The sequence below is a fragment of the Thermobia domestica genome, chromosome 3 (assembly GCF_964235325.1).
Source record: "Thermobia domestica chromosome 3, izTheDome1.hap1.1, whole genome shotgun sequence".
Taxonomy (NCBI): Eukaryota; Metazoa; Arthropoda; class Insecta; order Zygentoma; family Lepismatidae; genus Thermobia; species Thermobia domestica.
The window spans coordinates 62,439,015-62,451,445 of NC_137456.1; the positions used below are offsets into that span (position 1 = coordinate 62,439,015).

The window sequence follows — 12,431 nt, forward strand, 5'->3', positions numbered from 1 at the left end:
GACATTTCAACAGACCTTTTAAGATTACCACTACATAAGAAGAAACAATCCTGTAGACAAACTTGGTACTTCAAACTGAAGAACAGATCCTTTCCGCATTCAACTGAAGTTTCAGTATTCTTGTCTGGGAACCGTTAGAAGTATACATGCATGACCCTCACTCTACAAAAACATTTCTCAACATTAGTTTCACAGTTTGCAGTTCATGACGTATTAGCGACAAATCTTACTTAACACAAATATAAGAACTATATTAAAGAATTCGAAAATATTCATCTTCGAATTGTTTCTAAAATCTTACTCTTTTAATAATTTTGGATTTCACTATTAGGCCCGTAGTTAACAGGCTCGAAAAATACATTAATATCTCTTTATTGTTCCCCTCCACGGAAATCTTTAGTAAAAGGCGAAAGATTTATACGAACTGAAGGGAAACTAGAGTGAAACACCAAACGGTATATACAGCCTTATCTACCAAAGGAACACCTCTACACTGCGAGTATTTCAATTTATACTTTCCCACCGATATAGAATAGTTTCTTTTAAGCATCCTCTTTACTTTATCAAACATCAAAAGGTTATACAATTGGTTATGTTTAAAGGTATCAACCTCGACACATACATAAAATAACAATCACATCTGAACTTCCTACACTAGCACCATCGCTCCATCTACTGGCTACCAATTCAACTACTTTACTTGAACAAATACACAATGACATCTTTGATAACTTTATAATACTTCCCAATCGAATACAATCTACATGTTTTTCACTACATCATCAAATTCAATTCTAAACATTGAATTGTCATCGACTATTTTATCGTGAATACACAGAGTTGTCTCCGATTATGTCTGAGGAAGGCAGCACATCTATTTTCTTGAATAGTGAATAATATGTCCTGGTTTATGATGTCGGTATAAGTTTTAAAGTAAAATACATATAAAGAAGACCAAAAAATCATTTATTATTTCAGAGTTCCTACATTGTCATCTTTGAGAGAGAACAAAGTGAGCTAATATATTCCTCGTAGAAATTGTACACAATGAAGAAATATGCTAAAGAGGAAACTTAAAACAAATACATCCCATAGATCTATTAGCATAAAACAAATGGGTTTTTAGGACATTTCAACAGACCTTTTAAGATTGACCACTACATAAGAAGAAACAATCCTGTAGACAAACTTGGTACTTCAAACTGAAGAACAGATCCTTTCCGCATTCAACTGAAGTTTCAGTATTCTTGTCTGGGAACCGTTAGAAGTATACAAGCATGACCCTCACTCTACAAAAACATTTCTCAACATTAGTTTCACAGTTTGCAGTTCATGACGTATTAGCGACAAATCTTACTTAACACAAATATAAGAACTATATTAAAGAATTCGAAAATAATCATCTTCGAATTGTTTCTAAAATCTTACACTTTTAATAATTTTGGATTTCACTATTAGGCCCGTAGTTAACAGGCTCGAAAAATACATTAATATCTCTTTATTGTTCCCCTCCACGGAAATCTTTAGTAAAAGGCGAAAGATTTATACGAACTGAAGGGAAACTAGTGTGAAACACCAAACGGTATATACAGCCTTATCTACCAAAGGAACACCTTTACACTGCGAGTATTTCAATTTATACTTTCCCACCGATATAGAATAGTTTCTTTTAAGCATCCTCTTTACTTTATCAAACATCAAAAGGTTATACAATTGGTTATGTTTAAAGGTATCAACCTCGCCACATACATAAAATAACAATCACATCTGAACTTCCTACACTATAGTGCGTCCAGTAAGAGAACGTCTCTGACAGCTCGCAGTGACATTGCCACTACTCGCGTGTCAAGTTTTTTTTCGGTGCAACTGTAGTGGCAATTTAATTAATGGTATAAGAGAGAGTGATCGTGGTTGGTAACACTGGTATCAAAGTAGGGGCTGCAATGTCCCACCGCATGTGGTAAGAAACGTCAGAGACCATCTCTTGTTGGCCGTGCTATAGCACCATCTCTCCATCTACTGGCTACCAATTCAACTACTTTACTTGAACAAATACACAATGACATCTTTGATAACTTTATAATACTTCCCAATCGAATACAATCTACATGTTTATCACTACATCATCAAATTCAATTCCTTATTAAATTCTAAACATTCAATTGTCATCGACTATTTTATCGTGAATACACAGAGTTGTTTCCGATCATGCCTCTGGGGAAGGCGGCACATCTATTTTCTTGAATAGTGAATAATATGTCCTGGTTTATGATGTCGGTATACATTTTAATGTAAAATACACATATAGAAGACCAAAAAATCATTTCGTTATTTCAGAGCTCCCACATTTTCATCCATGAGAGAGAACAAAGTGAGCTAATATATTCCTCGTAGAAATTGTACACAATGAAGAAATATGCTAAAGTGGAAACTTAAAACAAATACATCCCACAGATCTATTAGCATAAAAATAATGGGTTTTTAGGACATTTCAACAGACATTTTAAGATTGACCACTACATAAGAAGAAACAATCCTGTAGACAAACTTGGTACTTCAAACTGAAGAACAGATCCTTTCCGCACTCAACTGAAGTCTCAATATTCTTGTCTCGGAAGCGCTAGAAGTATACAAGCATGACCCTAACTATACAAAAACATTTCTCAACATTAGTTTCACAGTTTGCAGCTCATGACTTATTAGCGAGAAATCTTACTTAACACAAATATAAGATCTATATTAAAGAATTCGAAAATATTCATCTTCGAATTGTTTCTAAAATCTTACACTTTTAATAATTTTGGATTTCACTATTAGGCCCGTAGTTAACAGGCTCGAAAAATACATTAATATCTCTTTATTGTTCCCCTCCACGGAAATCTTTAGTAAAAGGCGAAAGATTTATACGAACTGAAGGGAAACTAGAGTGAAACACCAAACGGTACATACAGCCTTATCTACCAAAGGAACACCTCTACACTGCGAGTATTTCAATTTATACTTTCTCACCGATATAGAATAGTTTCTTTTAAGCATCCTCTTTACTTTATCAAACATCAAAAGGTTATACAATTGGTTATGTTTAAAGGTATCAACCTCGACACATACATAAAATAACAATCACATCTGAACTTCCTACACTAGCACCATCGCTCCATCTACTGGCTACCAATTCAACTACTTTACTTGAACAAATACACAATGACATCTTTGATAACTTTATAATACTTCCCAATCGAATACAATCTACATGTTTTTCACTACATCATCAAATTCAATTCTAAACATTGAATTGTCATCGACTATTTTATCGTGAATACACAGAGTTGTCTCCGATTATGTCTGAGGAAGGCAGCACATCTATTTTCTTGAATAGTGAATAATATGTCCTGGTTTATGATGTCGGTATAAGTTTTAAAGTAAAATACATATAAAGAAGACCAAAAAATCATTTCGTTATTTCAGAGTTCCCACATTGTCATCTTTGAGAGAGAACAAAGTGAGCTAATATATTCCTCGTAGAAATTGTACACAATGAAGAAATATGCTAAAGAGGAAACTTAAAACAAATACATCCCACAGATCTATTAGCATAAAACAAATGGGTTTTTAGGACATTTCAACAGACCTTTTAAGATTGACCACTACATAAGAAGAAACAATCCTGTAGACAAACTTGGTACTTCAAACTGAAGAACAGATCCTTTCCGCATTCAACTGAAGTTTCAGTATTCTTGTCTGGGAACCGTTAGAAGTATACAAGCATGACCCTCACTCTACAAAAACATTTTTCAACATTAGTTTCACAGTTTGCAGTTCATGACGTATTAGCGACAAATCTTACTTAACAAAAATATAAGAACTATATTAAAGAATTCGAAAATATTCATCTTCGAATTGTTTCTAAAATCTTACTCTTTTAATAATTTTGGATTTCACTATTAGGCCCGTAGTTAACAGGCTCGAAAAATACATTAATATCTCTTTATTGTTCCCCTCCACGGAAATCTTTAGTAAAAGGCGAAAGATTTATACGAACTGAAGGGAAACTAGTGTGAAACACCAAACGGTATATACAGCCTTATCTACCAAAGGAACACCTTTACACTGCGAGTATTTCAATTTATACTTTCCCACCGATATAGAATAGTTTCTTTTAAGCATCCTCTTTACTTTATCAAACATCAAAAGGTTATACAATTGGTTATGTTTAAAGGTATCAACCTCGCCACATACATAAAATAACAATCACATCTGAACTTCCTACACTATAGTGCGTCCAGTAAGAGAACGTCTCTGACAGCTCGCAGTGACATTGCCACTACTCGCGTGTCAAGTTTTTTTTCGGTGCAACTGTAGTGGCAATTTAATTAATGGTATAAGAGAGAGTGTTCGTGGTTGGTAACACTGGTATCAAAGTAGGGGCTGCAATGTCCCACCGCATGTGGTAAGAAACGTCAGAGACCATCTCTTGTTGGCCGTGCTATAGCACCATCTCTCCATCTACTTGCTACCAATTCAACTACTTTACTTGAACAAATACACAATGACATCTTTGATAACTTTATAATACTTCCCAATCGAATACAATCTACATGTTTATCACTACATCATCAAATTCAATTCCTTATTCAATTCTAAACATTGAATTGTCATCGACTATTTTATCGTGAATACACAGAGTTGTTTCCGATCATGCCTCTGGGGAAGGCGGCACATCTATTTTCTTGAATAGTGAATAATATGTCCTGGTTTATGATGTCGGTATACATTTTAATGTAAAATACACATATAGAAGACCAAAAAATCATTTCGTTATTTCAGAGCTCCCACATTTTCATCCATGAGAGAGAACAAAGTGAGCTAATATATTCCTCGTAGAAATTGTACACAATGAAGAAATATGCTAAAGTGGAAACTTAAAACAAATACATCCCACAGATCTATTAGCATAAAAATAATGGGTTTTTAGGACATTTCAACAGACATTTTAAGATTGACCACTACATAAGAAGAAACAATCCTGTAGACAAACTTGGTACTTCAAACTGAAGAACAGATCCTTTCCGCACTCAACTGAAGTCTCAATATTCTTGTCTCGGAAGCGCTAGAAGTATACAAGCATGACCCTAACTATACAAAAACATTTCTCAACATTAGTTTCACAGTTTGCAGTTCATGACGTATTAGCGAGAAATCTTACTTAACACAAATATAAGATCTATATTAAAGAATTCGAAAATATTCATCTTCGAATTGTTTCTAAAATCTTACACTTTTAATAATTTTGGATTTCACTATTAGGCCCGTAGTTAACAGGCTCGAAAAATACATTAATATCTCTTTATTGTTCCCCTCCACGGAAATCTTTAGTAAAAGGCGAAAGATTTATACGAACTGAAGGGAAACTAGAGTGAAACACCAAACGGTACATACAGCCTTATCTACCAAAGGAACACCTCTACACTGCGAGTATTTCAATTTATACTTTCTCACCGATATAGAATAGTTTCTTTTAAGCATCCTCTTTACTTTATCAAACATCAAAAGGTTATACAATTGGTTATGTTTAAAGGTATCAACCTCGACACATACATAAAATAACAATCACATCTGAACTTCCTACACTAGCACCATCGCTCCATCTACTGGCTACCAATTCAACTACTTTACTTGAACAAATACACAATGACATCTTTGATAACTTTATAATACTTCCCAATCGAATACAATCTACATGTTTTTCACTACATCATCAAATTCAATTCTAAACATTGAATTGTCATCGACTATTTTATCGTGAATACACAGAGTTGTCTCCGATTATGTCTGAGGAAGGCAGCACATCTATTTTCTTGAATAGTGAATAATATGTCCTGGTTTATGATGTCGGTATAAGTTTTAAAGTAAAATACATATAAAGAAGACCAAAAAATCATTTCGTTATTTCAGAGTTCCCACATTGTCATCTTTGAGAGAGAACAAAGTGAGCTAATATATTCCTCGTAGAAATTGTACACAATGAAGAAATATGCTAAAGAGGAAACTTAAAACAAATACATCCCACAGATCTATTAGCATAAAACAAATGGGTTTTTAGGACATTTCAACAGACCTTTTAAGATTGACCACTACATAAAAAGAAACAATCCTGTAGACAAACTTGGTACTTCAAACTGAAGAACAGATCCTTTCCGCATTCAACTGAAGTTTCAGTATTCTTGTCTGGGAACCGTTAGAAGTATACAAGCATGACCCTCACTCTACAAAAACATTTCTCAACATTAGTTTCACAGTTTGCAGTTCATGACGTATTAGCGACAAATCTTACTTAACACAAATATAAGAACTATATTAAAGAATTCGAAAATATTCATCTTCGAATTGTTTCTAAAATCTTACACTTTTAATAATTTTGGATTTCACTATTAGGCCCGTAGTTAACAGGCTCGAAAAATACATTAATATCTCTTTATTGTTCCCCTCCACGGAAATCTTTAGTAAAAGGCGAAAGATTTATACGAACTGAAGGGAAACTAGAGTGAAACACCGGAAATACGGAAATAAATTAGAGAATAAAGAGGGCCCCTTAGCAAGAAAGCTCGCCCCCTTGAGTGATGCACCAACCTATATCTACGTGCACCTATTACATGCAGTTAGAGATCTAAAGCAGCATGTCGTCTGTGGTGTCGCGCCGCGGTTTTTATCCTAAGACATTTACCGGACAGTGTGTATTAGAGAAAGAAAGAAGGGTAAAATAGAAGATAGGAAAGCGCGTGAAGAATTTTTCACCTCACCATTGGCTTGGGTAGTAGGAGGAAAAACCCCGGAAACACATGGAGTCCAGGGAAACCCCCTTTATCGGTCATGCACATGCTCAAGTTATTTACATGGTAAACCACACTAAGAAGGGGTGGAAAAACCCATGTAAAAGCATAATTTACTGTCTGTATTAGCTTTTTATAAAGCTAGGTGTGAGATTAATTTAATTGTTAGTTGTCTGTAGTGTGGAGGGTAAGTTTGGTTAGTGGGACAATTGTTATTTTTTGGCATGCAGTGTATGGCATCTTCTTCTTCTCCTTCACCCGGATGCCGTCTGGTTTTTGATGCCCTCAGCTGTCTTCTTCCTCTCCCTCCTTGGCTTTGGTACAATGTACTGTGGGTCCGGAATGTATGTAAGTCCATTTGAGCTTGAGATGGGCTGCAGGTGTGCGTTCATTACTTTCTTCGTGGCTTCCGTTATTGCTCTTGTTGCTCTGTTCATGTGATCATGGTTGATGGTGTTAGTGAGTATGCTGGTTACCCACACGATTATCTTGTCTGTTGCTGTCTTGATGGCTTCATTAACGTAAAGTTTGATATGTTCTGGTACTTCATCTGTTGTCTTCTGTTCAGGTTCTATTGCTGTGTTCTGGTTAGTTTGAGGTAGTATCTTCTGCGGTTGTTTCCGGTCGCTGCTGTTTTTTGTTTGAGTCCGTTGATAAAGTATTCTTGTAGGTGGGTGTACTTCTGCCTGACGGGGTCGCTTTGGGCAGTTACCACTTCCGGTTCTATGCCCCTCAGTGGCACACGTCGCACAGAAGTTCTTGTTGATAGGTGTGCTGCATGGATGGTTGTGTGCTTTTGCACATCGGAAACAGACTCTTGGTGTGTTGCATTGCTGGCGCCGATGTCCATATTGGTAGCAGTTCCAGCATGGTTCTGGTCTGGCCTGCACTCTTGATGCTTCAACTCTATGATGAACACCTTTGATATGCACTCCATGCGTAATGAGAAAATGAGCCTGTTCAGGTTTTGTGGTGAACATCCGTAACAGTGGGAGTGGTCCTTTCTCTTCTTGTATTCTTATTATGTTGGAGAATACTATGTTCTGGTTACGTAGGTCGTTTTTTACATCATCTATCTGTTCATCAACTGGTATCCCTTTTATTACACATGTGAATATTGGGGACGCCTTCTTCTCTCTGCCATCTGTGTCAGCTCTTCTTTTCTCTATTTGGACGGGGCCTGATAAGGGCCGGTTCTTCTGTGTCTTCACTTCCTCTGGTACTGTGTTCTTCTCTTTCTGTTGCTCTCTCTTTCTAGTGTTCCTGGACTTTACTTCTGTAAAGCCTCCATTCTCTTCATCTTCAACATCTTGGGTCTGCATGGGGTTATTTCCTCTAGTTGTGGCGATTATATTTTCATGATTTTCTTCTCTGGGTGTTAATGGAGGAAAATCCTCATTGAAAGCCTGACTTTCACGGGGTACTTCCTTCTGGCTGTTCTCTTCTTGGTCTTTCACCTGTGGTTGGTTTTTCTGTGTGTGTTCTTGGGTTCCCACCAGATTGGTTTCCTTCTGTGCGAGTGCGGTCTGGTGGCTCTTGACAGGGCCAGTTTGTTCTTCTTCTTCGGTGCTCAGCTCCTCCATGTTGTCGATCCAGCAGTGGTGGCCGAAGTCTTGATCGTCAAAGATACGCAGGAACAACTCTCGGACTACTTCAGACGGGAAATTAATGCTAAAATTTCTCTTTTTGAGCTGGGTCACCTCCAATGCTGAGGCATCCATCTTCGTCTCTATTCGTCGCCTGACGTCTTCCGTAGTCGCCAATTTGTAGTTCACTGTGTGTAGCACGACAGGCAGCAGCTGGGGTAGCTCGGCTTCTGGTGCATCTGTGGGTTCTGGTGAGCGTTGTTCTATCTGTGGCCGTTCTTTCCTACTGGGGTTCATCTCTTCGACGTGGTCTTCCTTCTTCTTGGCTAATCTCTTCTGTCTTGGCATTTTGCAGCGAGTCTTTGTTTGTGGGCTCTAAAAAGGGCCGAATTGCAGGAACAGGGTTGTGGGCCTAAAAAGGACCGTAACTCTAATTTTGAGTGTTTTTATGTCTCTATAGCACTCCAAGAGAAATGTATTGAATCAACGTCTGTCGACTGTCGGCAAAGCCTGTTCAACCTATATGGCCAGTGCGAATCTTGGTCCACAATAGGGGGACAGACCGACGTAATGCAATACTATTTCTCCCGGTTATGCTCGTGTGTGTAGCGTGACGTTTTTAATTTTTATTTCTCTCTATTGATGCAAACCTATCTCAAAAGACTGGTTGCAAGCTCTTTTATGATTGTGACGGCACCTCAGTTAACACCGCAAGGTTTACTGGCGTGTCACTCTGTCTTCATTCTTCATTTGATGCTTCATCAGCCGATACGATTTTCACTGCCGCTGAAATCTTTTCTGCCGCTGAGAACTTCTCTGCCGGAGAAACACTATCACTCCTCTCTGCCAGACCTAGATCTCGCCAAATAATCAGTGATACACCAAACGGTATATACAGCCTTATCTACCAAAGGAACACTTCTACACCGTTTAGTGAAACACCAAACGGTATATACAGCCTTATCTACCAAAGGAACACTTCTACACTGCGAGTATTTCAATTTATACTTTCCCACCGATATAGAATAGTTTCTTTTAAGCATCCTCTTTACTTTATCAAACATCAAAAGGTTATACAATTGGTTATGTTTAAAGGTATCAACCTCGACACATACATAAAATAACAATCACATCTGAACTTCCTACACTAGCACCATCGCTCCATCTACTGGCTACCAATTCAACTACTTTACTTGAACAAATACACAATGACATCTTTGGTAACTTTATAATACTTCCCAATCGAATACAATCTACATGTTTTTCACTACATCATCAAATTCAATTCTAAACATTGAATTGTCATCGACTATTTTATCGTGAATACACAGAGTTGTCTCCGATTATGTCTGAGGAAGGCAGCACATCTATTTTCTTGAATAGTGAATAATATGTCCTGGTTTATGATGTCGGTATACATTTTAATGTAAAATACATATATAGAAGAGCAAAAAATCATTTCGTTATTTCAGAGTTCCCACATTTTCATCTTTGAGAGAGAACAAAGTGAGCTAATATATTCCACGTAGAAATTGTACACAATGAAGAAATATGCTAAAGTGGAAACTTAAAACAAATACATCTCACAGATCTATTAGCATAAAACAAATGGGTTTTTAGGAAATTTCTACAGACCTTTTAAGATTGACCACTACATAAGAAGAAACAATCCTGTAGACAAACTTGGTACTTCAAACTGAAGAACAGATCCTTTCCGCACTCAACTGAGGTTTCAATATTCTTTTCTCGGAAGCGCTAGAAGTATACAAGCATGACCCTCATTCTACGAAAACATTTCTCAACATTAGTTTCACAGTTTGCAGTTCATGACGTATTAGCGACAAATCTTACTTAACACAAATGTAAGGACTATATTAAAGAATTGGAAAATATTCATCTTCGAAGGGTTAGTGGTATAGAAAGATGATTCTATCTCTACAAATCATTTTTGAGAACATTAGTTTCATTGTTTGGAATTCATGAAGTTCTAGCAGCATTACTTATTTAACACGAATATAATTAACAGCTTTTAGAATTGAGAAATATTTCATCTGTCAATTCAGCTTCTACAATGTTACACTGTTATAGGAAAGTGGCCAAAGCCGGCCCCCCATTTTGTTTTTTGCATCTAAAATTATTATTGTTTATTATTTGTAGTTATTTTTTTACACGCGTTCTTTGATATGTTTCCTAAACGTGTGTGTGTTCGAATGTAAGTTTCAGCTAATCAAATTTTATTAATAAAGCTTTTCGTAAAATATGACGAAAATGCAGTGTGGAGGAAATGTTGCCAAATTCGGACCCATTCTTCTGATTCAGCTTAACAAGATAGAAATATGAAACTTAAGCATAATAAAGTACAAAATAAAGTTAAAGTTTAATACAATATAGAAGAATAGAATAGTAATGTATTGAAACACATTAATTAAATGTTCAATAGTTAATATGCAAAATATAGTGTAAACTGAAAAATACATAGATGGTATGAAAATAGTCCAACTCTTTTTTGTTTCTTAACGACAGAAATCACAAATATAGATCTCTCGCTCATTGTCTGTACACTCTGCATGTGCCCACAAACCACACGTTGCACACTATATCCATAATTCCTCTCTACAGTCCATGGAAAATTTGTCACCACAGAACAAGCACTCAGCATCGTCGTTAGTTGGGTTACCTCCGTGCGGCATGACGATATCGGAATCTCCAGTATCAAATAATACAATGTCTTCGCTTTCTGAACTTGCATATTCTTGCTCATCCTTGTCAATCTTCTTTCCATTCCTTTGTCTCTTTCTTTGTCCTTTTCGTACTCCAGAGATTCCATCTCATTTGTTTTTAATCCCTTTTCCTTTATCTTCTTTACGTTTTTTCTCCTTTGACTTCCGCACAGACTGCATTAAGTCATTTTTGTATGGTGAAGAAGTTATTACATTGGATGAAGTTGCCTTTCTACCTCGTGTTGAAGTCTTCTTCTTCATGATGGGAACTGGGCTGATGTCCATTGGACCCACTGCAGAACACACAGAGGCAGTCGAAGGACCAGGCTGATCGAGCATGGATGGCGATGGAGAACAGCAAACTACGTTGTGGCGAGGATTGGTGTTTTCTGGTGAAGAGTCCATTGTACCCACTTCAAAACGCACAGAGGCAGTCGAAGGACCAGGCTGATCGAGCATGGATGGCGATGGAGAACAGCAAACTATGTTCTGACGAGGATTGGTGTTTTCTGGAGGAGAAACTACTTCCGCAACAGACACGGTAGGTATCATGTTTGAGCCCTCCCTACACTGAGCCGCTTGTGACGCACTGATAAATTCTGAGGCTTGATAAATGTTCCTGTTAAAGGGATACAAGCCTGTGCAGCGAAACCCGTTCATTGCGATCTCTGCAGTTTGGCATTTAACGTATGCTTTACCGAACAGCTCCATGACATCGAATGCAGTAAGAGGTCTCTGGTTTTCCCTAAACCAAATACGCACTTCTTCGCTATAGTGAATTTTGAGTGGAGCCATGAAGGTGCGGTCTAGGGGTTGCATTTTGTGTGTTGAATGAGGTGGTAGCGAAATGATTGTGACGTGGTTAGCCCTAGCGAGATCGATGACGTCGACGTTGCGAGTATGGCTTGAATGCCCATCTAGTATGAGCATCACAGGTTCCTCTTCAGACGGTTTCGTTCGTTGAATAAAGTGCTTGAACCATTCGATTAATATATTCGATTGCACCCAATCTGATGGATGAACGGTCACAATAGTTTCAGGAGGTTTTCCTCTTTCTAGAACTGAATTCATATTGGTGTGTGGAAAAATCACCAATGGATGAACAAAACTGCCAGCTGCACTCATTGCCACTATCACAGTTATCAAGGAACCTCTTTCAGCTGAGGTGATGGCTCCTATCTGCCGTTTCCCCTTTAGTCCAATAACGCAAGGAACTTTACTTTGCACAATTGACAAACCGGTCTCGTCAACGTTCCAAATTCTTTCAGCTGCGTAGTGTTTGTTCTCAAGTTCTTGTG

At 37.4% G+C, this 12,431-nt stretch overlaps 1 protein-coding gene and 6 non-coding genes across 7 annotated transcripts in view; all 7 read right to left on the reverse strand.

Moving 5' to 3' along the window:
• Positions 1-330: 330 nt before the first annotated feature.
• Positions 331-444, reverse strand: LOC145682468 (U5 spliceosomal RNA). Its single transcript, XR_014130932.1, has one exon. It is a non-coding gene; the product is annotated as a U5 spliceosomal RNA (small nuclear RNA).
• Positions 445-1,457: 1,013 nt separating this feature from the next.
• LOC145682478 (U5 spliceosomal RNA) lies at positions 1,458-1,571 on the reverse strand. Its single transcript, XR_014130941.1, has one exon. It is a non-coding gene; the product is annotated as a U5 spliceosomal RNA (small nuclear RNA).
• Positions 1,572-2,816: 1,245 nt separating this feature from the next.
• Positions 2,817-2,930, reverse strand: LOC145682469 (U5 spliceosomal RNA). The gene has a single exon (XR_014130933.1). It is a non-coding gene; the product is annotated as a U5 spliceosomal RNA (small nuclear RNA).
• Positions 2,931-3,944: 1,014 nt separating this feature from the next.
• Positions 3,945-4,058, reverse strand: LOC145682479 (U5 spliceosomal RNA). Its single transcript, XR_014130942.1, has one exon. It is a non-coding gene; the product is annotated as a U5 spliceosomal RNA (small nuclear RNA).
• A 1,245-nt stretch (positions 4,059-5,303) lies between these two features.
• On the reverse strand, positions 5,304-5,417 carry LOC145682470 (U5 spliceosomal RNA). Its single transcript, XR_014130934.1, has one exon. It is a non-coding gene; the product is annotated as a U5 spliceosomal RNA (small nuclear RNA).
• A 1,014-nt stretch (positions 5,418-6,431) lies between these two features.
• On the reverse strand, positions 6,432-6,545 carry LOC145682471 (U5 spliceosomal RNA). The gene has a single exon (XR_014130935.1). It is a non-coding gene; the product is annotated as a U5 spliceosomal RNA (small nuclear RNA).
• Positions 6,546-9,818: 3,273 nt separating this feature from the next.
• The window catches only part of LOC145680442 (protein-lysine N-methyltransferase EEF2KMT-like), a 66,606-nt gene continuing 63,993 nt past the window's right edge, over positions 9,819-12,431 (reverse strand). Inside the window, exon 6 of the mRNA XM_081750979.1 lies at positions 9,819-10,168. Coding sequence (XP_081607105.1) covers positions 10,146-10,168 — 23 coding nt within the window. The 3' untranslated portion in view covers positions 9,819-10,145. The remainder of the gene's footprint in view (positions 10,169-12,431) is intronic.